The sequence below is a fragment of the Capsicum annuum genome, chromosome 2 (genome assembly GCF_002878395.1).
Source record: "Capsicum annuum cultivar UCD-10X-F1 chromosome 2, UCD10Xv1.1, whole genome shotgun sequence".
NCBI lineage: Eukaryota > Viridiplantae > Streptophyta > Magnoliopsida > Solanales > Solanaceae > Capsicum > Capsicum annuum.
Genome location: NC_061112.1, coordinates 111,225,288 through 111,252,096, shown reverse-complemented (window position 1 = coordinate 111,252,096; position 26,809 = coordinate 111,225,288). Strand labels below are relative to the sequence as shown.

At 35.1% G+C, this 26,809-nt stretch overlaps 1 protein-coding gene and 1 long non-coding RNA gene across 7 annotated transcripts; both read left to right on the top strand.

The window, feature by feature from the left end:
• Positions 1–7,896: 7,896 nt before the first annotated feature.
• On the top strand, positions 7,897–18,231 carry LOC107858911. 6 transcript variants are annotated; one of them, XR_001671272.2, is made up of 10 exons: positions 7,898–8,242; positions 9,399–9,496; positions 9,602–9,725; positions 9,909–10,048; positions 10,156–10,308; positions 10,978–11,061; positions 13,106–13,609; positions 17,012–17,159; positions 17,716–17,832; positions 17,990–18,231. It is a non-coding gene; the product is annotated as an uncharacterized LOC107858911 (long non-coding RNA). The 6 variants fall into 6 exon arrangements; XR_001671269.2 differs by having other exon boundaries at positions 7,897–9,496; positions 9,899–10,048; XR_001671274.2 differs by lacking the exon at positions 9,399–9,496.
• A 4,361-nt stretch (positions 18,232–22,592) lies between these two features.
• On the top strand, positions 22,593–23,190 carry LOC107857948. The gene is made up of 2 exons (XM_016702711.1): positions 22,593–22,914; positions 22,997–23,190. The coding sequence occupies exons 1-2, from the start codon at positions 22,593–22,595 to the stop codon at positions 23,188–23,190; spliced, it is 516 nt and encodes a 171-aa protein (XP_016558197.1).
• Positions 23,191–26,809: the final 3,619 nt, after the last annotated feature.

Sequence of the window (26,809 nt, the reverse complement as noted above, 5' to 3'; positions counted from 1 at the left end):
GATTAGTAACTCTTTATTTGATAGCTGGCTTGAATTTTATTTAGTAGATAATATTGAAAATTTGATCATGCACAATTCAAATTTGTAATAAAAAAGATATGTGATCAATAAAAATATAAATCATATTTGAGTTCAGAGTAGAATAATTAAGAAAAGCTATTTTGAAAATTCTACGTTTTACTCCCAAAGCAGTAATACTTCTAAATTTACTTCCAACATAATAAATATGAAATTTACTCATGATAAATACTCTAACATTTACTTTTGAGTTCTGAAGTAGTAAATACTCTAAGATTTTCCTCCAAAGTAGTAAGACTGACAAATTTACTCCTATAGTTACATTAATTAATAGTAGAATTTCAAACTTTATGCTAAAATTAGTAAAACATTAATTATACTCTCAAACTAATAAAGATCGATCCGTTAGGACTAACTCATATCTTCATCATTTATCGTATATTTAATTGTCATAATTAGTTTTCACTAATATGAATTACAAGGAAAGGAAAAACCTTCTTGAAACGCATGGATCTAGGATAAGGATGAGAATAAAATATTATATAGATAGATGTTTTTCATATATTTGCAGTTGTCAAAAGATTAAATCAATTAATAGCAAGGCATATGCTTGTTATGCCTAGTTATAGACTTTCTTTGATTCTTCATAGCTATCCCATGAAATTATTAATTTATTTAAAAAAGAATTATTATTCCAAATTTTGTTTATCTTCTTTTTCTTTTCTTTTTTTGTTTCTTTTCTCTTTGTCTAAATAATCCTATTTCTTGTGCATTCTAAGTCATTCTCTATCTAGTCTTTTTGTATATTAAGATTAGAGTGTTAGCTATTTATGGTCATGAAATATCAGTTGTTTTACTTTTTTTTTATATGAACAATTATGATATCATCCTAATCTATTACTTACTTTATTTCTCAATCTAGTGATAACATTGAGCTCGGTCTGTATACATGGTAATTAGAAGATCTACTCTTTTTATTATTACTATGTCTAAATTTGTCACAAAAAATAATATTTTTTATTCTTTATTTTACACGCTTTCATTGAAATGAGATTTAATGCATTTGTTGTAGTAAACACATAATATGAATTTAGAACATAAACTTAAACAAAAGACAAATGCTTCAATGAACATAAGACATAAGAAAACAACAATAAAACAAGACAACCGATAAAAAAATTGATTAAGACCTAGAGCCTAAGCTCTAAGCCAAGCTCTTTCTCTTGATTGTTAATATTGGTGTTCTCAAATGATGGGTGAATTGATCCCAGAGGCTTAGTAGCCAATGCAGCAACTAGATTGAATCGTATTCCATTCGGATTCTGTTGGTTAAGATGATCGATGAATGTTTGAGTAAGCTGAGGACTAAAAATTGAAGGTGCAGCCATAGATGCAGGTGAAGGTGTAGGTGTAGATGTAGGTTCCGGGCCAACAACATGAGGCACACGTATCATGGCTTGTTGTTTCTAGTCAAAAAACTTTTGCGGATGGCCAGGAAGTTTTTGAGCTGATTTCCTTGGACGAGGATGATAAAAACGTTCCTGCCCAGGTAAAACTGTTGGGGTCGATTTATGTCTACCCAATTCACGATAGAGGGTGGGGAGGTCAGTAGATGGACACAAAAACTTTTAAGGGGGCTCACCTTTCATGAAAGTTCCTTGTGATAGGTGCTTGCGCATGTTCCCAACTATCCCTTGGCTTGAGGTGAACACCATTTGACAAGTCTTGCACTGATAACACAATTATTGCAGACTTTGTTGTGATGTCTTGGTTAGTCATTCCACTTTTTGGTAGTTGTTGCTGTATGTTTTGCAAAGTATTTGTTTAAAGAATTTGAGAAATGAATTAATGGAAAATTGAAGAAATGCTCATCAAAATATATAGGATCAGATTTTTAATAAAACGATAATAATGCTTGCACAGATAACAATAAATTAAATGCAATATTTTAAATACCTCGTTTGGGATACTTCTTAAGAAACAACTTGGTTTTGACTTGTTTTAAATTTCGTAAGTCTCAAATGCATCATTTTTCTCGCTTCCTCTTCTTTTTGACTCTTTGGCTTATTAGATTAAAAAAATAGATTTGAATTAAGATTTCTAACCTTCTCCATATTGATAATTATTATTTTTCATTTTTTGAAAAAAAAGTGGAGTTTTATAGATTGAAATAAAATTCATACTTGTAATGGGATTTCTTACCTTCTTCATATTGATGATTATTATTTTTCTTTTTATGAAAGGAAGTTGAATTTGATAGAATCTATACATCAAACTAATAACCATATCATCAACATTTTTTTTTTATTTAAACAAAGGAAATAGAATATAATTTTACTAACTTCTTGTATTTAATTATTAGGAAGATCAACACGAATTTAAATGAAGAGATAAATCAATGCTAGTGCTAGGTAAGCAAATAACTAAATGCACACAAAACTTAAAAAGTTTTAAAGTTAATTCTATATTCTATCTGCAAGCTTTGAGTAGTTATTTTTGTAAGCTGAATAAAAAAGGAGAAAAGATATTTTTTCCCCTCTGAACTTGTCCGCTCAACTTACTTTAGCACTTCAACTAAACTTTTATTTATTTAGCCCCCTTAACATCTTTAAAGCATATTAGTTTCTGTAACACCTCGTACTTTTTCTAGTTCAATTTAACATTGAGAATGTCAAGTGTTAACTTCAAGAGAGAACGAATTTTTATACATATAGAATTTTCTATATTTAGACCCTCTAATGTGAAGAAAATTGAATTAGCTTTCCAACGATATAAGATTCACCTAAATCCGATAATCGAGTAAGAAGTTATGGCTATTTTAAGTTCCAGTCGTAAAGCACCATCATTTTGGTCACTAGCGCATCATGGAGACAGTTTAAATGATGATTGTCAAATTTCAGTGAGGCCCCACGATCATACCACGTCGCAGAGAGTTTCAATATCCTAATTTTTAATTTTCAGTAAGACTTTGCGATTCCACCGCGTCGCGGTGATGTCCCATTTTACAATTGTCACTTTCTAGTGAGCCTCTATGATAATGGCGCATCGCAGATGTGGCCAAAATGGCAATTCAAAAGTGTACCGCGATTTCTCCGCATCGCGGTGATTTTCTACATCCTAGTTGGCATTTTCCAGTAGGCCACGCGATAACGGTGTGTCGCGCAGTAGGCCAATTTTGGGAAATTTTTCAGTCCAAGTAAAACTTTTAAAGGGTCTCTTTGATCTTTTTCTAGCCCCAATTCATGAATAACAGATCATTTAACCCATCCCAAGCATATTATACTCATTTCCCCCAAAAAATACTCTTAAACAAAACCCTAGATCATCAAAGCTCCCCCCCTAAAAAATTCAATTCCTCCACTAATTCTCCAAGGTAATTCAAGATTAAGGATTTCCAACTCAAGAACTCCAAGAATTCAAATTTAAAAGCATCAATAGGGATCCAAGATTCAAGTCTTAGCATCTAGTTCATCAATTGAGGTATGTGGGGGTGGGGGGTGGGGGGGAGTTCAACAAGGATAATCCTTTCATTATTGTGCCTAAAACTCATTTTAAGTACAAATTTACTAAATTTTATGTGATTTCCCATGAAATTGAAGTCAGGGTTTATACCCAATATTGCTATTTATAAGATTATGAGATTTCAAGTGATTTAAGAGTTGATTTACATGTTTATGTTCATATTTTCATGCATATTGCAGGAATTTCCAGATTTTAAGTTGAGTTCTAGATGTCATGTTTATGTTTATATTACCAAGAATAAATATTATGATGTTTTAACATGAGTTTGAAGCATGGGTTGTTAAGACCTAATTAAAGATTGCTATTTTAAGATTTGTTGTGATATGAGCACCTTATGACTAGATTCTTTTCAGATTATTGATAAAGATTTGACCTTTTGGTCTCAAGAATAGATATGAAATCCACTTTACAGATTCAGATTACAGATTTAGCTTTACAGATATACAGTTGGTTTCATTATAAAACATTAAACTATTTTAAAAGTGGATTTCCATCAGAATGAGCATACAGATTTAATGAGAGTAGTATTTAGTACTGAGATGAGTACGTTACTACAGTTTATACCCCAAAACTATGTGCCAACGTAGAATTTAGACTGTTCCCACTTCTACGTGGATGATAGATATGTGATCACTTAGATAGGTTATACTCCCTGGCAAGACTATAACTCCTCTCCCCAATGTGAGGATTCCTCCTTAGGGGGATAAGAACGTTGGACTCCATGAATGCTCACATGGTTTATGTCGGTTAGAAGAATCTGAGTTTTCAGATTTCTAAACCCTTAAGATAAAGTATTTTCTCTGCAGCTTTAAAGTTCTTGAGTTTAAAATATTGCTTTACATAAGCCTTTAGATACAGACTTACAGATTTCACTTAGCCTGTATGATTTAAGAATAAGAATAGAATACAATTTCAGAACTAAGCGTAATGGCTCATAAGATTTATACTATATGCTTTATTGCTCATGATTTATGATCTTCAGTTTTCAGATTGCTCAAGCCTATGTGAGTCTTTTACATTTAGCATGCATGATTTTATAAATTGTGATGATATTGTTTACTTAATGCACTCACCCCCATATTCTCAATACATCCTCAAAGTATTGATCCACACATACATCTATGTGTTACATTGTCTCATAATGTAGGTTCAGATGCTCAGTCTCAGCAGCATAAGTGATTTCCGAGCATCTTATCTACATCTCTGCAGTTAGTGAGTCCTCATAGTTTGGGGACTTAGCTATTTAGATTTCCAGTTTATTAGTAGATGATTCAATATTCATTTCAGACAGTTGATTCAGTTGGGCCTATCCTAGTGACTCTTTAGATTCAGTCAGTAGAGGCTTGTTGGACTACTAGATTCAGTTTTAGATTTTAGTTGCAATATTCAGATTTTTAGTATTTGCTTTATCAGACTGATGAGATTAGTATTTTAAAGATATACTCAAATAATTAAGACAGTTTCCACAATTATTATGATTTTCCATTAATATTTCCTCTATTTTGAGATTCAGATTTAGTAGAAGGCAGTCAGGGTTAGCTCAGGACTACTTATAGTTCAGAGCACTGTGTGGCATCCAGGGAACCAAATTTTGGGGCGTTACAAACTTGGTATCAGAGCCTAAGGTTTAGAGAGTTCTAGGGAGTCAGACAAGCCGCGTTATGTAGAGTCTTGATCATCGGTGTGAAGCGCACCATATCTATGAGCAAGAGGCTATGGAGTGTTTTAGGAAATCATCACTTTTTTCATGATCTATTGTGCATTCAGTGTCTCTATCTGCTTCTAATTCGTACTTTCATGTGACAGAAAATGCCTCCTCATCGAGCTAAAGCAGAAACGATAACCAGCCACCTTAGCCCGCAGATCCTTTGAATGAGAATGTGTCACATGCAGAGTTTCGGGCTGCCTTTCAGGTGCCACACTACAACATTTTAGTCTTTTGGCCACATTAAATCTGGACCATGCTTGTAAAGTATGGCCTATACCATTTAAGACCACACTTTTAAAGTGTAGCGAAATGAGGCCACCCTAGCCTATTGAGTGCTCTACCTCGGGCCATCGACATCATACGCTCTACTGAAATAAATTTCGAGGAAAACCAACTATATCCGATCTTGGTTGGCCTTTCACCTCTAGCCAAAAGTCATCCCTGTATTTTGCCACATACGTGGGTTCGATCCTCCAAGGCCTGTTACAGCTCTATTTAACCTGCTCATGGCTAGATCGATCAGTTTTGGGTCAAATAGAAAGAACTAAAAAATTCTACCTCTGTTAGCTTCTGGCCACATTATTTTTTACAACACTTAGAAAGTGTGGTCTTTAATGATACAAACCGCAATTTATATGTGTTGCCAAATCACGATATAATTGACAACACTTATTTATCCATATGACTACACTTTTAAACATGGTATTATTATAATTCAAAGAGAAAATAGTCTATTACCCCTAACCTTTAGCCGAAATCCCAACTACACACTCAATCTTTAAAGATGACCTATTACCCCCTGAACTATTTTAAAGTGGAATTATTACCCCCTGAATGCTGACATGACAAGAGAATGTGTTTCACTCTCTTTAAAGAGAGTGAGGACGATTTTTTTATTAAAGAATTATTTTTAATATTTTTTTATTTTTTTTATTCATTTTTAATTATTCTTTTTCTTTATTCATTTTCGTTCTTTCTTCTTCATCATCTTCTTCTTACAAACAATGACATCCAACAACTCATCAATGGCATTGAAAATTAACTTATCATTTTTCTTATCTCCAAGCACAAAATTGATTGGTTTCGACTTCAAATTTGTCGAAAATTTCAAAATGAGTATTGTTTATTGTTTCCAACTTCAATATTGTCGGGAATTTTAAAATCGCTATTTTCCATTAGTTACGACTTCAAAGTAGTCGTAAATTTTAAAATGGGTATTGTCCATTATTTCCGACTTGAAGGTCGTTGAAAATTTCAAAATTCTCTATTGTTTCTGACTTTAAGGTTATTGAAAATTTTAAATTCGGTATTGCTCATTATTTCCGGCTTCAAGGTCATCGAAAATTTTGAAATTGGTATTCTTCGGTGTTTTCGGATTTTAGATCGTTGGAAATTTAAAAATTAATATTGTTCATTGTTTCCCACTTCAAGGTTATTGGAAATTTTAAATTCGATGTTGTTTACAACTTCAAGATCATCAAAAATTTTAAAATTGATATTGCCCATTATTTTCGACTTCAAGGTCATCGTAAATTTTAAAATGGGTATTGTTCATTTTTTCCAACTTCAAAGTCGTCGAAAATTTTAAAATTCTGTATTGTTTTCGACTTTAAGCTCATTGAAATTGCAAATATCCCTTTACGAAGCTCCTGAAGTGCAGCGACTTTTCACCTTCAATACGGTGAAGGTGATTAACACCTTCAATACGGTAGCACCATATCAATCGAAGTGCAAGTCGAAAAAGTCATTCAGTACGGTAGCACCACTTCAGATATAGAAAACTTAAAGTTTCAACAGCTATAATTTACCCTAGCACCATTCATTACGGTAGCATCACTTTAGAGAAGCCCCTGTTTTTCACCTTCTGAAGGTGATTAACACTTTCAATACGGTAGCACCAACGGAGCTTTTCACAAAGGATCTTCGCTTTTTCAATGTCCACCCACTTCTCTCTCACCAAATGCTCTCTCATTTCAAAGAAAGCAACCGGATCCTTATACGGGTTATTCGGGTCGAAGTCATCCGGTGCTCCGTCATCGAACTCTACTCCCTTCTTCTTCCCCATTCTCTACTCCCTTCTTCCTCCCCATTCTCTTTTTGTCAAATTCCTCTTTTCTCTAGACTAGAATTGATTTCTCTAGTCTAGGGATTCGAGTGATGAGTGAATTTGCTAAAAATAGTGTATTGATTTGAAAAGATAAAATAAAAAGAAGGAAATGTAGAAGGAAAGATGAATAAAATAATGAAGTAATAATTGTAGAAGAAAATGAATAAAAATTTAATTAAAAAAATTAAATATATTTAACATGTGTCAAAAACACGCGTATCTCACCCTCAACATAAATGTGATTGTGGATTTTTAGGGGTGTTATAATTTCTATTTTAAATAGTTCAAGGGGTTATAAATTCGGTAAAAAGGGTTCAGGGGTAATAGATCACATTTAAAAATTGAGTATGTAGTTGAAATTTCGACTAAAGGTTGAAGGATAATAAACCATTTTCTATAATTCGAAAGACCACATTCTAGAAATATAGCCTAAATTTTCATTAAATTTTTTCACACTACCTCAAAAATATTTTACTCTCCCTTCTATTTATAATTGACAAAAAAAACAAATAAGAACAGTAAATATTTAACAAATATATTGATCTCTTTTTCCCAAATATCTCACAGATCACAGACTAACTCACAAAACTCTCTCGGCTCCTTGCCCAAATATCTTCTCAAATCCCTCAAATTCATCGATCTATTGAAGATATTTGCCCAAAATCGTCAAATTTCTTGCTCACTCAACTCAGTTAGCATATCAACCTAGAACCTAGAATATAGTGATGGTAGGAGTTTTAGTGGGTTAATTATGAGAGTTTTTTAATGGTGGATTAATTCGAGTTTTTTAACGGAGGGTAAATTGAGTGAGCTGTTGTCATTTAATGCTAATTCCTATGGCTCTTTCATGCTTGTTTCCTGCAATGTGCTACTTATAGGGATTGCTGGTATGTTGTTCTACTCTTTATTCGCGTCTTTTTTAACATTTCCCGGGTTCAATTAGCAATAGATACTTGATCTGATAAGTAGAGTACAATAGAGATTTCAGGTTGTAGGAACTCTTTAGCTGTACATATGATTTTCATAGTTCATAGCAAAATGCCATTTGTAGTGTCAGCCGGGAGAACTTTATTAATTCGTTTCTTGCGATAGAGTCTAACAAAGTAAAATTCAGCGTGATGACCTAAAACGTTCATCGCGCTGAATAGATTGCCCATAGTTACTCATTGAAAGGGTAATACATTTTGAAAGCCATATGTGAGAAGTTTCCCAAATGTGCTTCTCGGAGGAAGGAGGAGTACTAACTTAGAAGGAATCTGAATTGAGATGGTGGATAAATCAAAAATCTCTTTTATTTTCTCTACAAACAAAGATAATGGCAAATTTCAGATATATTAGGATAAGTGGAATTGAGGAGACAGAGAAATGTTAGTGTCTACATTGTTGGTCAAGTCATTTTTCTGTAGATGGTGAAGATGGATTAGAACACTTACTAACTTCTTAGCTACAACATCAAGAAAGAAGATTTCCTCTAGCTCATATACATTCGTTTAACAGGATTCAACACTTATCACTTATAATTGACTCTTTATGATCTTTATGTGAAGAATTTTCTACAGCAAGAGTCCTATTGATGCAATTAGGAACTGCTGACTCTTTATGATCACTGCTGTGCTTTACTATGTGCTTGTGTGGTATCTCGTGTCTTGAGCCGGGGGTCTATCGGAAACAGCCTTTCTACTTCTTCAGAGGTAGAGGTATGGACTGCGTACATCTTACCCCCCCCAGACCCCACTAGGTGGGAATACACTGGGTTTGTTGTTGTTGTTGACTCTTTATGATCACATGCTATGTTGCGAGGACACTTCCAGGTTACCTTTTGATGTTTTAAACGGCCATTGAATTTACACGACACTCTCTTCTCAGTCGCAATCTAGTTTTGATTTAGATTCTAACTAGATTGCAATCTATTGAAAAACATTTCCTATAGCAGATATGATCATCTCAGTTTCCTAAAACAGTTTGTCATAAGTAAATATGTAGCACTATTTGCACTTTCAGTAGAACAGAAAAGTTCCTCTTCTTTGTTTTTCTTACCTCCAGTGAATAACTTGTATCCACCATAGAAAAGCAAGCCCCAACCGGACAAAGATACAATCACAAACTATCTTGTTACCAAAACTATTCTTGATGTTGTCCAGGTAATATATGTAATCCCTTACACTGACGATATATATAACTTATAGACAATTGATTTCATAGTTAACTTGCAAATTCTAAACAAAATCATTTACGTCTGGTGATAGGTATGCCACAAGCATGGAGTAATTCATCGAGACCTCAAACTTGAGAACTTTTTATACGCCAATGCAACTTAAAATGCTCAACTAAAGGCCATTGGTTTTGGTCTTTCTATTTTCTTTGAACCTGGTAAGTCTTTGGAATTTAAGAGCTCATATCCCATATTATATACTGTATTGTTTCAATTTGTCTTTGTGATCATTCCTGTTTATTTGTGTTGGACTTAAGTTATATATACATCATCACACTATCACGGTAATATATACTATGTTTGGTTACTCAAACTTATTTATTTATTTGAGGTTTGGTCAGAGATTTGGTGAAATAGTAGGAAGTCCATGTTACATGGCTCCGGAAGTTCTTAGACGAAATTATGGACTAGAAGTTGATGTTTGGAGTGCTGGCGTTATACTTTTACATTTTGTTATGTGGTGTTCCCCCTTTTTGGGCAGGTAAGTTACAATTAAAAGTCCTTATTATTTCCTTGTAGTTATTTACTAATTGAGTTTATGAATAGTCTAGTTGTGTTTCCTTGATTTATGGGGTGTGATTAGCACAGAAACTGAAGAAAGGATTGCACACGCAATAGTGAAGGGAACAATAGATTTTAACAGATATCCATGGCCAAGAGTATCTGATGTAGCTAAGGACCTTGTCAAAGGAATGCTTGATGCTAATCCTTATAACAGATTTACTGTTGAAGAAGTCCTTGGTAAGCACTTTAATCTCCATAAATGTGTTTGTATAATCGGCGTATTTTAATCCGGTGTATGTAGCAGATAACCTACCTTGTTTTCAACTCTTGTTTACACTATGTGTGTGTTAGGCATGTACCGTCTTATAAATTAGTTATCTTAGGTGGGGGTTTGCGAGGTGATTAAGGTAGAAAGTTAGTACGCAGTCGAGGGTCTGTCTTTGTGCATTCCAATAGCATTAGTACTAATTTTGTAGTTTTTGTCCTTCGATTTCTGATTCATACATGTTGTTCTTTGCTACGGTTATCACATTATTTGACGTTATTATATTACTGTCCCTTTTTCTGATACTAAATTTCGTTATAATTTGTTATGTTTTCTTTTATTCTCTTGTCTAGTTACTCTAGCTTCCTTGCTATTTGTTTTTTTCTATTTATTTTGTGCAACTGCTACACAATTTTGAGTATTTAATGGCGAGATCATTAATGTAAAGCCTAAGATCACATGACTGTTTAGTCTATCAACATTGATATTTCCAGTTAAGTGCTTCCTGTAGTTTTTTCTTATAGTTTTCATGTTCTGGTTGACAGCCTCGATGGCAGAGATCAAACTTAGAGTTTTCTTGTTCTGGTACCAGGCGTGATTAAGTTTCTTACCTCTATTAACGAACATTTCCTTGACGTTAGGTGCGATTTAGGTGTTTGGATTGCCAAAGTGGACATTTTGAGAGGGGAGTTTTGGTTCAAGTTTGGTGAATTCCATCTTAGTTGGTGAGATCTATCGAAATCATAATTTTGATGCTCTATTTTCATTTTTCTTAAATTCCAGCCTGCCTGATAATTTACCAATAAATCTTTGATCGTTACTAAAGTATTCACCACCCATTTTTGGTGTATAATCTGAATACTGAACACTTAGTTGAGTTCATAATGCATTTCGGTATTAATTTCAGGGGTCCAGTGAAGTTAATCCAGTAAAAATATTTTTAAAAAGAATGATCTGATTCGGTACTAAAAAAGAATATGTTTTGTGACTTCACACTTCTCGAATTCATATATCCTATCCCAACTTGTTTGGAATTGAAGAGTAGCTGTTGTTGTTGATCATTTATCCTGAATCTGTAAGTGAATCTACTCGAACTCCAGTTTTAGTAGTAGAAAAGTAATATCCGGACTCCATATGTTTAGTAGCTTTGCTTGTTCACAGTTTGGTAGTTAGTCATTTATCCTGTATTTGGTCTATCCCGACCTTATGTGGTGATCTGTGTGGTTCATAATTCATTGTTGGTTGCTTGATTGACCACCTATAGTTGGGATTCGTACAAGTCCTATTTAAAATATAATCCATGACACTTTTTGTAGCATAATGTGGAATTTCTGGTAGCTGAAACATGTAACACAGAGCAAACAGATCATTGGGAAATCTTGGTTGCTCACTGTTTGTGTTATTGTTCTATTTGGTATTCTATAGCATAGGACAAGCTATAATTATTTTCTTGTTTTCTCATATGGGTAGCTCATTGTTACATGTTCTTTCACTCTCTATGTTGATCTTTCATTATCAGAACAAAAAGATCATTGTATCTTCGCCAGTCTTTATCCCAATCTGGTTTCATTAGGTTCTCTTGCATAGTGTAGTTCAATTTTTTTTACTGTTTTTGCAGAGTATACACATAAAGAATGACGTGTATCAGCCAATTAATATAATTCTCAATGTTTTAGAATACATTGGTATCTCATGTGCTTTATGCAAAAAATTCTCCTTTTAGTATTCTACCAATGTATTCTTTTCTGTAGGCATCTCTTGTTGAGGTGAAAAAGGATAACGGATCAGAACCTGTATGCTTGTCTGTGACTATTCTTTTCTTTAGTTTGTCTGCATTGTTTCTTAACTGTATTATTCATTTCCACTTATCATCTCTTTCTTAAAAATAAAGCTACTGTACATTTGCTGATCCTTGAAGGTCCAACACTACCTCATTTTGTTTGTCCTGGTTACTATCTGAAGAACAACAAAAATTCCTCTTTGATCATAGTTCCAGCAGATGTTTTCAAGTACTTTTCACGTAACTTCTGGAATTATCCTTTTTAAATTTAAAATTGCTAGATGTCTGAATCTAGAGAAAAGTTTCTTATTTCTTTTGTGAAGATTGAGTCATGTCATCTCTTTTGCAATGGAGCGAGTGCATGTTGCTTGTTTGGATAGCAGTAGAAGAGGCGTAACTAGACTGTCATTAAGGTAGAGCAGTTGATCACATGCTTACAGTAGCAAATTTGCAAGTGTTGTTGCTTAACTAACATCGGCAAGGGGTATTTTGCTGGAAGGAAAGCGAACTGAAAGGAAAATCAATAGTGCACCTAATACCTTATATATTTGTTATCTCTGTGAAGCAACAACTGCCAGCTTTAGCAAGAAACAAATTCACCAGAAATATACTCTCTCTGACCCAATTCATGTGGCACTGGTTTAAGAAAGAAAAACTTTTGAAACTTGTGGTCTAAACAAGCCATAAATGGTTGCATGGATATATATCACATTTCATTAGGGGTAAAATGGAAAGTGCAAGAGTAACTTGTTTCTGAATGTGGAAAAAGTGTCATTCATGTTGGACAAACCAAAAAGGAAAGCGTGTCACATAAATGGGGCCAGAGGGAGTATATGCCCAATTAGCATTTCCCACCACTTTCTTTGTTACTTTTTCAAAATTATTCGTGAAGACTTTATTAGTTTCAATCCCATTTCAGTTGGACACTCTCTTGCTTTCCTAGACTTAGGAATTGTCTGTCTTCTTACTCTTTTTCCTTTGTGTGGCAGGATGCTGGATGAGACATTAAGACCTATGCTCCTCATTCTCCTTCCATGCATTTTCAGATGTGTTTGTCATTCGCATATTGCTGTGAGATTAGCTGCATCTAGATGTATTACAACTATGGCCAAGTCAATGACATTGGATGTGATGGATGTGGTGCCTATGTGAGGTGACATTACATCTATACATTCTAAACAAGGAGCTGGCATGCTTGTCAGCTTGCTTGTCCAAGGACTTGGTATCGAGCTGGTTCCATATGCTCCCCTCTTAGTAGTTCCCCTTCTGAGGTGTATGAGTGATTCAGATCATTCTGTCAGATAGAGTGTGACACATAGTTTTGCAACCCTCGTGCCTCTACTTACATTAGCACGTGGTGTTTCTCCTCCTGTTGGTCTTAGTGAACACCTATCAAGAAGTCAAGAAGATGTTAAATTTTTGGAGCAGCTAATTGACAACTCTCATATTGACGATTACAAACTCTCAACTGAACTAAAGGTGACATTGAGAAGGTAACTCCAGAGCCACTGATTATCTCTCAAGTGTCTGCAATGTGATAGTGTGATGCTTACATCTCTGTGCTGATCTTATTTAAAAAATCTAATATCTCGGTTTCTCACTGCTGACTGCTGATACCTATATGTTCCTCTTTCTCCTTCCTGTTTTTCCCTTGTTTTGGTTTCTCGCCATCCATATAACAGGGGTTGGTGGGACCAAAATCGCCATATGTCATCATGCTTAAAGGCTCATTTTCTTCTTGTGAGATGCTATTGGTGATGATGGTGGTGGTGGTGGGAGGGATAATAATGAGACAGTGAGAGTGTTGAGTAATCTTAAGCAATTGGGCTTACTTATCTCACTATGACCGGCCACCTTGGTTGGGTCTTGGATGCTATTGTTTCTGTTTGGGTATTTATCTCTCAAACACATATTCTTGAAGCTAGTACCACTTACCTTGCATGTAACTAGCGGTCAGATTCTATTGTTGTACGTTTGGTTGTTAGAGATATATTTCTGTGTTTAAAATTTCCATGGAATTGTTAGAAAGTAATTGCTTTCCTTTTTAGTGTGTCCCAAGAAGAATGTAGCCTTTCGATTGTTAGAAGTAACTTAATATTAAAAGTCCCTAAATGAAATGATCTATAGGAACACAAATGTTTAAGGCTTGTTTTAGAGCACAAATTTCAAAAGTCCTTTTTTTCTTAAACTTTGTGCCAAGTCAAATAGTACCACATGAATTGGCACAGATGGAGTAGTTTTTGGTGAGCACGGTATGCCATATAGCTTTGGTACACCCCTTTGCCTTTTTTCCAGATTTACTTTTATCTCACATGTCAACTTTAAGGTAAATTGAGTAGCATTGGTTTGAAAACTCCATTTAATTGAAATATTCTGCTTCTGATACTTCACATGGATAACACTCTGGATAAATCATTCAAAATACATTCATGATTCTAGTAGCCTGAGGTATCAGAAATTCCTCTCAATCCATCATCAAGGATTAAAAGCTTAGCTCTTGGCTGCATGCTTTTCCTTGGCTTTCTGGTTCTTGACAACCTTCTTCATAATCTTTTGTTGTTCAACCAAAAAGGCTCTTGTGATCCTGTACAAGGCAACATCTCATGAGTTTGAAGAACACTAAATTTTGTTTTGACAGTTAAGAGAACACTCTAGCGCACCACAAAAATACCTTTCACGTACATAACTGCCTGACAACACACCACCATAAGCACGGTTGACTGTCCTGTTTCTAGGTAATCTGGACCTGTTGTATTCAGCAGGTCTCAAGTGAGGAATTTGCAAAATAGAGAAGAAACTGTAAAATTAGACGGAGATCATCAAGCCATAACAACTGAGTGTTTATTATCATGTTCTTGTTCATTTTTTTCAGTAGCTTCAGTTAGCTTTTCCTCTACAACGGGAACTGGTTCTGAAGCGTCTTCCTTAGGTTCTACTTTCGGGACTTCTGCCTCTTTAGCTTTTTGCTGTTCACTGGCCTCTAAATGTACTTGCTTCTTCTTTTTCTCAACAGCCTCAAATGTTTCCACAATGTCAACTGTTGTTGCCTGCTGTTCAGACTTTTCCTCAGCAGGCTCTATTTTGGATTCTTTGTCTAAAGTTTCAACATGTCCAGCTTCTGGTTGGACCTCTGGTTCACTTTTGGTAATATCAGCAATTTGATCAGGAATACTTTGAGCTTCTGGTTCAGGGGTAGGTTCCTTGGCTAATTTTGGAATATCTTTGCTAGTGACATCCAATGCAGGTGTTTCATCTTGTTTCTTAACTTCTTAGACAGTAGGAGGCTCAATTTTCTTGTCTGTTGTCATTTCTTCTGATTCTGCTGGAGTAGCAAGTATGCTTTCTTAAGCTTGTGGCTTCTCTTCATTGTGAGTTGTGGTTGGTGACGGAGCTGGTGGTTCATCAACCTTTTTTACCTCTTCAGTTGTTGGGGTCAATGCTTCATCAGCAACTGGCTTCTCTTCCTCGACGCTTTTCTTTACCTCTTATATTATAGTTGCTGGAGGTTCCTCAATCGTCGGCATCTCTTCTTCATCAGCTTTCTTTACTTCTTCCTCTATTGTTGGAGCTGGTTCGTCAGCTTTTGGCTTCACTTCCTCATCAGCTTTCTGTACTTCTTCCACTGTACTACAGCTATTGATTCATACTGCTCTATGGAGTATGACTATATGGCTCCAGTACAATTGAATTCCAAACACAAAATACCTCTATAACTACTTTATTCCTGCATAAGATAGTAGTTTTGCTGACCAACAATTCATTCTGTCCAATATCTTCTCAACTAGAGGCAAGCACTGATTAATAGATATCTTCCTAGATAATAAGGGCACTCCCAAGTATTTTAATGGTAAACTCCCTTTTACATGTCCCAAAGACTGCAAGATTTATTATTTGATAGAATTCTTAACCCCAGATATGTATATTGAGCTCTTATCATTATTGGCTTATAGACTGATTCCCACGAGAACTTATGGAAAGTAGATTGAAACATGCCAATAGAGACTAGATCAGCTTTACAAAAGATCAGGAGGTCGCTTGCAAAAGCATATATGCATAACACCAAGTTTCTTGCCCTTGGGATGATACTTAAAATCTGGATTAGTACCCAACATACTCAGCTCTCTTTCCAGGTACTCCATAGAAATAACAGAGGTAGGGTGATAAATGGTTACCTTGTCTAATTCCTCTCTACCCATGAAAGGGCTTTGTCAACGCTCCATTAAGCACCAAGAATATAAGACTGAGGTAACACATTCCATGGTCCACTGTATGAATCTGCAAGGGAGACCAATTCTGCCAGCTAGTGTGCTTGTGGATTGGGGGAGGTGAATCTGCTATTAGGCATAAACTTGGAGGTAGCACGATGAGTTAAAAGAGTTTGGAGGTGAATCTTCTTGCTTCCATGCATCCTCCTGAAATCTAGCTTCCGCCTCCTCCCACACACACCCATATATATGAGCATATACACACACTTATGTCTGGCATACTTATCTTTTTGCCTTATGCATGTTTTCTTGAGTCTTCAATCGTCTTTCACGCATTAAATTTATTGGTCTGAATATTTTGCAGAAACTATTTTCCATTTTGGATCAGTTAGTCACCTGTGGTTGATCTTCTCATGATAGTTTGTGGTAAACTGATTTAAATTTATTGAGCTAGTGTTGAGAAATTGGCTTCTAGTGGCTAGGATACTTGATGATATTTTTCCTTTTGATTGATGTATGTGAGTAGAGTTGCACTCTTGGCATTTCATCTAGCACTAATAACTAATCCACAAGAGGCATATGTCGTCTTGACCTTTGCTTCTTTGTTGTACCATGGAAATTGGAAGGAAGGTGTTAAATTTGCTAGAAGACACTCTGATGCTGCATCTATTTATGCACCTGAAATTTCAGATTCTCAGGACTCCATATCAGATGATGAGCTTGTCGAAAGAGTTGCAGAGCTGGCAGTGCTAGTGCAAAATTCTCTAGATATTTTGACTGATAAGGACAGCCTCCAGGAAGCAATGTCCAGGTTCCCAGGTTCCCATGCTCTGGTTTGGTAAGTAAACCTTCTTCAGCTTCTAGATCTAGTTTGAGGAAACTTATTAACTCGTTCGGCTGTTTTATTTGAACTTTATTGAATGCCCAATAAATTTGTTCTGTACCCTTGTCATGCTTCGGAGTAATACTGGACAAATGTGAAAAATAGTATGACCATTTGAATGCCAACTTTTTCACCTGTGAATCAAATTCATCATTTTTCATCTGAAAGTGGGCACTGATTTAGTCATTTTGTATGAATAATATTGGAATATTTATTTAGCTAAGGCCTCGTTATATTCATTGCGAAATATCACTTCAGCTTTTACATTTTAGAGATGGTGATTTAGCAGAAACTCCTGCCTCTGCCAACCTATTTTGTCATGATTCTTCTTTGTGTTTCTTCTTTCTGTTCTGAATAAAGTAGAACAACAAGCAGTGTTTAAAAATTGTCAATTTCTTATGGTGTTCATCGTTTTTGTTTGGCCTTTTATCTATCTTCCTTGTGTTTGCTGAAAGAAAAGCATCAAATGTATCTATGAAATATCCTGATATTTAAGTTGGGATCTAAATAGATATGCCATTGGACTTTTCGAACTTATCTTCACCTGATGGGAGTAATGCACAAGCTGTAAGAGGAAAAATTCTTTCAAATTCTTCCGGCCCAATTCATGCTTCGGTTCATTGAAAAGGTACTTTATCTTACAAATTCACAAGAAACTTAACTTGATTGAATGTATTAAAGAAACTTTGGATTCACATACTTCCTCATTCAAGATTGAAAAAATATTTGTATATTTGTTGAGCATAATTTTACTTCTAATTGTTTGTTTCGTTTTGAATGTGTAGGATCAATGTGGGGATCAAATTTGAATGGTGGGAGCCACAACTCAACTGGATCTAGATAGAAGTGAATGATGAAGAATATTTGAAATATTTTAATATACGTTTATGTACATTTGGTTTTGTGTGGAACTTGGTACAAATTTTTATTATGTTGTTTTCTAATTAGTACGTAAAAACCATGTTTTTTTTTAAATCAAATCTATGCACTTCAATTATTTATTAGCTAATTGGTGTGTGAGATTATATATAAATATGTATGTTTATGTAATTTGCTTAGTGATGTATACATTTCGACTAAAATAATTATTTTTCAATTAGAAATTATGTACTAATATTTTATATGCCTAATGCCATTTATGTAAAATGTGGCTTGAACTAATAAATTTTAGGCAATAGTGCTACACTTCAAAAGTGGCTAAAACATGCTTACACTTTACAAGTGTTGTCATAGAGGATGTATAAAAGGCTATGATTTTGAAGTGTGGCTAGTATAAAGAAAAGATCACGTTCTTTAAGTGTTGTAGAGGTGCTATAAAAGGCTACGATTATGAAGCGCACCTAATAGTAAAACAAAGACATTGTTTTTTAAGTGTTATAGAGGTGCTACAAAAGGCTACACTTGTGAAGCGTGCTCAATAGCAAAACAAAGGCAACACTTGTAAGTGTAGCTTTATCAAATAAAAGTGTTGTCAATGACAAGCTCTAAAGCGTGACCGTTATACCTTAATGGTCACGCTTTTTAAATGTAGCTGATATGACAACACTTGAAAAGCGTGACCTTTGATCAAAGGTTACGCCTCTTTAGGCCACCCCCAAAAAGTGTTGTCTAAAGTTCGAAAGTGCTGCCTTTGATCAAAGGTCACACTTTACAAGAGTGGCAATAGGACAACATATCACGGACCGAATGACTAAGTCAGTCCACTTCTTTTCAGTTAACACTTCATATTTAGCCGAATATTATGCTAAACTCTATCTTAGGGAGTTGGTGCAACTGCATGGAGTCCCTTTGACTATTATTTCAGATTGAGGTACTTAACTTACCTCTCAATTTTGGAAGACTTTTCAGAATGGTCTTCGTACCCAAGTTCATCTTAGTACAACTTTTCACCCACAAATAGATGATCAGGCATAGAGGTTCATTCCAACCTTAGAAGATATGTTGAGAGCGTACATAATTCATTTAAAGGGTAGTTGGATAATCATTTGCCTTTGATTGATTTTGCTTATAATAATAGCTATCACTTTAGTAGTAAATGGCCTCACTTGGAAGCACTTTATGGTATGAGGTATAAATATTCTATTAGTTGGTTTGAGGTTGGTGAAGACACTTTGATAGGGCCAGATTTAGTGCATAAGGTAATGGAAAATTTTTAAATAATAAGAGAAAGGTTGAAAACTGAACAGAGTCATCAGAAATCTTATGCAAATATGAGGAGAAGAGAACTTGATTTTGATATTGTGACTTTGTGTACTTGAAGGTTTCATCAATGAAAGGGATGAAGAGATTCGGTTAGAAGGGAAAGCTCAATCCCTGCTATGTTGGTCCTTATAAGATTTTGAGTCATCATGATAGTGTGGCCTATGAGTTGAAGTTGCCGGTAGATTTAGCATCAGTGCATCCACTCTTCCATGTTTCCTTGTTAAAGAAATGCATTGGTGACCCAGTGTCAGTCGTTTCTTTAGAGAGTGTAGGCGTGAAAGATAGTCTCTCTTATGAAGAGATCACAGTTGAGATAGTCTCTCTTATGAAGAGATCACAGTTGAGATCCTTGATCATCATATTCGTAAATTGAGAAACAAAGAGGTCACTTTAGTAGAAGTTTTATGTTTAATTAGTTGGCGAAGCTACTTGGGAAGAAGAGGCGGATATGATGACCAAGTACCCCTACCTTTTCCTTTGAACTCAGTCCCAACTTGAGGTGATTGTTTCCCATAATTAATTAATTTTTCTATTCTATCTCAGACTACCTAGCTATTTTCAGGTCATAACATATATTCATGAGTTTGGTTCAGTCCATGTAACAGTTATAGATTCAGTTATCAACTTATTGTACAACTCATATGAGTTCAATGAAAAATTATAACTTTTCCCTTAATGCTTCAACTTAGTCAGTTTCATTAGGGGACGAATGATCCCAATGGGAGATATTGCAATATCCAAAGTTTTCAAGATCTAGACCCACCAACATATATAAAATTAAATTAGATTTCCAACGCTACCAGTCTTGTCTTAATTCGATATCAAGGTAAAAAGTTATGGTTAATTTACTAAGGCACTATTAATCTACCAGTGACGACGCCTCTGACAATGACTCTTTGTCATACATAATGAGTCGTTAGGTGGAGTTATTGTCACAACAATGGGAAACTAAAGTTCCAATCCCTTGTACTACGACCTTTGGTGACGACTCATTATCAAACTACACGAGTCGTCAAAAGGAGTCATCGCAATGACAGTTAGGAGCCAAGATTTTAGTCCTCTGATCACGACTCCAAGACACGACACGTGGTCAGACCCTACGAGTCATAGCCTGAGCTGTTGTGACTATTTCTAAAAATTTATTGAACGTTTTAAGAAGGGCCTTTTGGTCTTTTCCCATTCTTTTAATATCTAACCCACATCATTTTGGGTATCCCAAGGCAAAATATTAGGATTTAAAATTACCTTAAGCCCTCATTAACTCAAAATTCATCCAAAACTTAGTTTTAAACAAACAAAAAAAGTGACTTTTCTTTCCAAAGTGTAATTAGGGTTATTCAACTTCCAACTCCAATTCTAAAAGATTCTTCAAGGACTTCATCTCCACATATGTGGAATTTCATAATTGGGTTCCTTCCGCCCATTGAGTCCTAAAGATTTCTCAAATACTCAAGTTAAATTCACTCTTCAAGTTTAGGGTTCCATGGAAAGCATGAGTTTCATATTTCTTCAGTTTATTTCTTAAATTAAACCATGAATACGTGTTTTTCATAAGTTTAAACATCTTCCCATACTCAGAAACATGAAATACCATTGTATTGATAAAATTATTAATTTTTGGGTTTGAGTTATGAAATTTCCTATCATATTTATATGTTGATATTGTCATGTTTAGTTGCATTCATAGCTGATGGGTTATGAACACATGATACCTAGAAATTCATGCATATCAGTTTACATATTCTTTTGTACTTTTGATTATGCATATATATTGTTATTTTCAGAATACTATTAGATTGAGCATATCAGTTATCAGTGTCTTTCAGTTGGGAATAATACTTATCACCGAGCGAACGCAGGAATGAAGGATCACCCATTAGTTAGGACTGAGACCTTTAGTAAAGGTCCCTAAGTTCCAGAACTACGATGCCACCGAAGGTTATAAGGGATTACCCTCCAGATTAGTACTGACACCCTAGTCTAGTGTTGTAAAAGGCGAGTGCCTCTAGGTTATAAGATATTTTTTGGGTTTATTTACACATTTTAACATTACCAACTTACTAACCGGTACTTGCGGTTGCTACCCTTCAACTCACAACTTTGATTCCAGCGACCGACGACATACTCTGGCGACCTCCGCTACTCCGGTAAGCATTGATTTCTATTTTTTCTTCTTTCTTCTTCTTCTTCTTCTTCTTCTTAATCGCTGGATTGGACTTGGTATTTTGGTGCTACTTTTTTTTTTGTTCCTCTTTTTGTCTTCTTCTTATTCTATTTACAGCTGGCTGTCATCGTATCAGTGACTGTAACAGTGAACTTACTGTTACAGTAATAACCAGTTAACCAGTGGCCACTGTTTTATGTATTTTTTTTAATAACTTATGTAGAATTAAAATAGCATGATGGTAATATACTAATTAAATTATTTGATCATTAACAACTTTCAATTTCAATGGTGTCTTAGTCTCAATCTACTAGTAGCAAACAAAATGATATAGGATGGAATTATGGTACACAAAGACCAACAAAAGATGCGGTGATTTGTAATTTTTGTCGACGTACCATAAATGGCGGCATTACTCGATACAAACAACACTTGATAGGTGGAAACAAAAATGTGAGGATATGTCAATTTTGCCCGGCAAACATTAGGGTTGAAGTAAAGGGATTTGTTGATAACAAAGCGACAACCAATCCAAAAAATCAACGATATATGCCATCATATAATATTGTTGATGATGATGATGATAATGAATGAACTTGAGGAAATGATGCCTCCCTCCAAATATCAAAAAATATCTTCAAGTGGTGGTAGTGTATCATCCTCGGCACATGTGACGAGGTCCTCTAGATAAGTTTTATCCACAAAAGCCATAACATAACACTGGCTTTGAAAAGGCGGGAGTAGGATGAGGATGAGGAATTAATGACACAAAAAAAATCTTAAGGGAGCGGGCGGTAAATGCTTTCGCGGTATGGATGTATGATGTGTGCCTCCCATTTAATTGTGTTAATTATGATTCATTTACTAACTTCATAGAAGAGGTAGGACAACATGGCCCAGGAATAGAGCCACCTACCTATCATTAAGTTAAAATTTCTCAATTAAAGAAGGAAGTAAAGAAAGTTGATGAACTTGTTTAGAAACACAAGGTGCAATGGCAAAAGTATGGTTGTTCCATCATGATGGATAAATGGACAGCTCGTAATGGAAAAATGATCATTGATATTTTGGTCAATTGTTCGATAGGGAGCATCTTTCTTGGTTCTGTCGATGCTAGCAATGAGTCAACCACTGGCACTAAGATCTACAATTTGTTTGAGAAGACAATTGAGGATATTGGACCAAAAAATGTTGTACAAGTTGTAAGGGATAATGCTAACGAGAATGTAAAAGCGGGGGATCTTATGAGGGCTGTGTACCCACATATATATTGGACTCCATGTGTTGCCCATTGCATCAATTTGATGTTGCAAGATATATTCAAGATTAATCCATATGTCTTAGGTAATAACAACACCTCTTTTTTTACTTATTACTAAAGTTTGAATATTTATTTAGCTAATAGTTGATATAATGTCTTTTACAGTTTTTAAGAAGGCCACAAAGGTGATTTCTTACATAAGTCAAAGGCCATTGTTGTTGAACTTGATGAGAAAATTCACCAATGAGAAAAATTTGTTGAAACCAGCCAAGACAAGATTCGGAACAATCTTTTTGACTTTGGAGACGATGTACAAACAAAGGAAGAATTTGAGAACCTTGATCATCTCCAATGAATAGCGTACTAGTAAGTTTGCAAAGGAAGTTTTGGGAAAAGAACTTTCCGCCATTCTTTATTCTACATATTTTTGGAATGATGTAGTCAAGGCTCTTAAAGTTTGTGGTCTTTTGGACTCATTCCTTCACTTGGTGGATGGGTAAAAAAGACCCCAATGGGCTATATGATTGAAGCAATGGATAAAGCTAAGGAAACTATTCAACGGGGGTTCGATGGAGTTTCGAGGCATTATGTGAAAGTCCTCGAAATAATTGATTTAAGGTGGACTGACCAATTTAAGCGATCATTGCACTCCGTCGGGTATATTTTGAATCTGGAATTGTACTTTAAGTCAACGATGAGTGAGGAGAAAATTGCTAAAGTGTGGGAGAGTTACCACACTTGTGTTGAGACAATGGTCCCCGATTTTTCCACACAAGATTTACTACTTGCTGAGCTTGCTAAGTATAAGAGTGCAGATGGATTGCTTGGTTCTGGTCAAGCTGTTAGAGCCAGAGACACGAGGTCACCGGGGTAGTGAATTGGTTTAGTTATCTTTATTTTAAAGCACCTTAAGTTATTGACTTTTTTTATACTTATTAACCTTCAATTTTTTTCTATAGTTGAGTGGTGGTCCCAATTTGGGAGCAGAACTCTGAATTTGCAAAGATTTGCCATGAGAGTTTTGAGCTTAACTTGTAATGCATTTGGATGCGAACGAAACTGGGGTGTCTTTGAACATGTGAGAATGAGTTATTATATTTAACTTTCTATATTAAAGCAATTATTCTTTGAATCTAATTACTAATTAGTAACTACTTCATTATGTACAAATTCATTCCAAGAAGAGAAATAGGCTTGAGTTATTGCGTCTCAATGATCTAGTGTACGTTAAGTACAATAGAACATTGGCACGTCACTATGATATTCGCGATACTATTAATCCTATTATGTTGTAAAATATTGAAGATGTGAATGAATGGTTACTTGTTGGCCCTGAAGATCAAGAAGATAAACTAGTGTTTGAGAAAGGTGATCTTAATTTGGGTACTGTTACTATGGCAGCTAGGGCTAATGATGATATTGTCTATGTTCTTAGGACAAAGTCAAGGTCAAGGTCACTTGACAAGGGAAGAATGACAAGTTCAAGTCAGAATCGGGCCCTAGTTGATGAAGAATCCAAAGAGGAAGAATGAGGGACAATATAATGAACTGCAAGTCAGAGTTGAAGATTATGCAAACCTTGAAGAAGAATAGACTTGTTTTATGAATATTGAATTGTTAAGTCATTTAAGTTCTAGACTTTTAGTATTTATCTACTATGTATTTTTAATTCTTGACTTGAAATATTTCCTAATATATTAGTGTTATTGAAATTTTGATCATTTATATATTATTTTAATTTTTTATACTAATTGTCACCATACATTCAAAAGGAGCTTGCCTCACCGTGTGGTGAAGCAGGGCCTTGTCGCCTCTTGTCACCTTTCGCCGTCCAAAACACAGCCGTAGTCCTTTTGGACACCAGTTTAGTGGATCCACCTGTAATGCTCTGTAGTTTTGGGCTAGAATTCTAACCATCATTCCTACGTGTATAAGCTCTAATAAAAATAATTCCCACGTGAATATAAGTTTTATGATCATCATCCTAGTGTGTGGAGTACTTTCTAGGTGAAAAATATTCATAAAAATCACTTAGAGCGAAGTGGAGCTAAGAGCCTTTGATTCGTTCAAAGTTTGGTATTCGATTCTACAATGGTCTACTTTGAACATGTATAACTTTGTATATACGTATAATTTTGCAACTCAAGACCCACCAAATTATATATAATTTAGTCAGATTTCCAATGATACCAATTTTGCCTTAATCCGATAACCGAGCGAAATGTTACGACCTTTTTTGTGAGAGTCAGTAAGCTATCACAGTAGCCTTGCATCGCGAGGTATACTCCACCTTTATGGGGGTCGTGTCACAAGGTGTACTCCACCTTTCTGGAGGTCACGCCACGAGGGTCATTTACATGGGAAAAAGAGGCCAAGGGTAGTTGGGTCCTTTTCCCCCAACTCAAGACGTCCAAAACATAAATTGGAACTCCCAAAAGGGCATTATTTGCCCCTTTCACTCCAAATTGCTCTCAAGAAACCCTTCTCCATTCCCAAGAACAAAAATCCAAGTGTCATCTTTCAAGAATCAAGAAGTTAAGTTCCAAATTCAAAGTTCTCTCCAAGGATTATTTTAAGCAAGGTATGTGGGGTTATGAACAAGGATACTCCTTTCATCCTTGTGCCCAGAACTAGTTTTAAAGTTGAATTTACATGAAATTATATGATTTGTAGTCTAGGGTTCATACCTAATGATCATTATTTGAATATTTTGATATTACAAGTGATTAAATATTGAATTGGATCTCTACTTTTGCATGTTTATGCATGTGATGTGATTTTATATACATTGAGAATTGAATTTCACTATCTTGACTAAAATTGTTGAAGAATTTCAAGCTTTTCATTATTGAGCATGACTTTGTGATAATTTGACATGAGTTTGAAGCATTGGTTACTAAGCCCTAGTTTGAATATTGATATTTCAAGAAGATTATGTTTTTAGGCATCCTATGATTAGTTTATATTCTGATTTTGAACAAGACTTGATCTTTTGATCCCCAACTAAGATATGGAATCCAGTTTACAATTTTGATTACAAATTAAAGTAAACAGATGCATAATTGATTTTCATTTAACCCCTATACCAGTTTTAAAGTGGATTTCCTACAGAATAAGCATACAAATTAAATGGAGTAGTATTTAGCACCGAGTTGGGTATAGAGATAGGAAAAACATTTGTTTTAGGTTGCTAAACACATTTCACAAGAAATTTACCCAACCTGGAAAAACTACAGCCAAAACAACTTCCTTTCCTAGTTCACATACCCTAGAACTACGAACTAACATAAGTTCAGATTATCAATTTATTCCTATTTATATGGATGCAGATACAAATTGTGATCACTCAGCTCAGGTTATACTCCTTTGCAAGAGTAGGACACCTCTCTCCAATGAGAGGTTTTCTCCTTAGGTGAACTAGAATTTGGACACCATGATAGCTCACATGGTGTAGGTTAGTTAAAAGATTGTAACACCCTAGATTTTGAACCCTGGATGCTACACGGTGCTTATGATCCCGAAGGACCATAAGCTAACCCTTTTCTGGTACCTATAACTAGCACTGCATAATATTCTATAAAAATATGGAAAAATGGCAGAAACTTTCCATAAGGTTCAAAATAACTAGAATACAACTGAAATAAGTTAAACAATATCAAAAATAAAATATCTATCTGAACAACTAGTCTGAAAGCCTCTAAACTGTTTGAACTGTGCAGTTGATGGGACAAGTCCCCAACTAACTTCATCGATTATAATACTGAATCTAATGCAATAATAAAATACGTATTATCATCGGATGATGAGGAATCATTGCTATCAACTGTTATTGACTGAATCTGGACAACTAAGGGTGCTCTGGCTCTCGCGCTTCTGAACCTATGGTATAAGACACCATAGCGCAAGAGAAAAGTATGCGCTAGTACTTTGAATGTATTGGTATGCTAGATGAGGTAAGACTGAATACAAGGGTTTCTA

What these genes read in the sequence shown, in the direction of transcription:
- LOC107857948 (XM_016702711.1), top strand. Translation starts at nt 22,593, where the DNA reads ATGGATAAATGGACAGCTCGTAATGGAAAAATGATCATTGATATTTTG. An exon ending in GATTAATCCATATGTCTTAG is followed by an intron (nt 22,915 to 22,996) that starts GTAATAACAACA and finishes TGTCTTTTACAG; the next exon opens with TTTTTAAGAAGGCCACAAAG.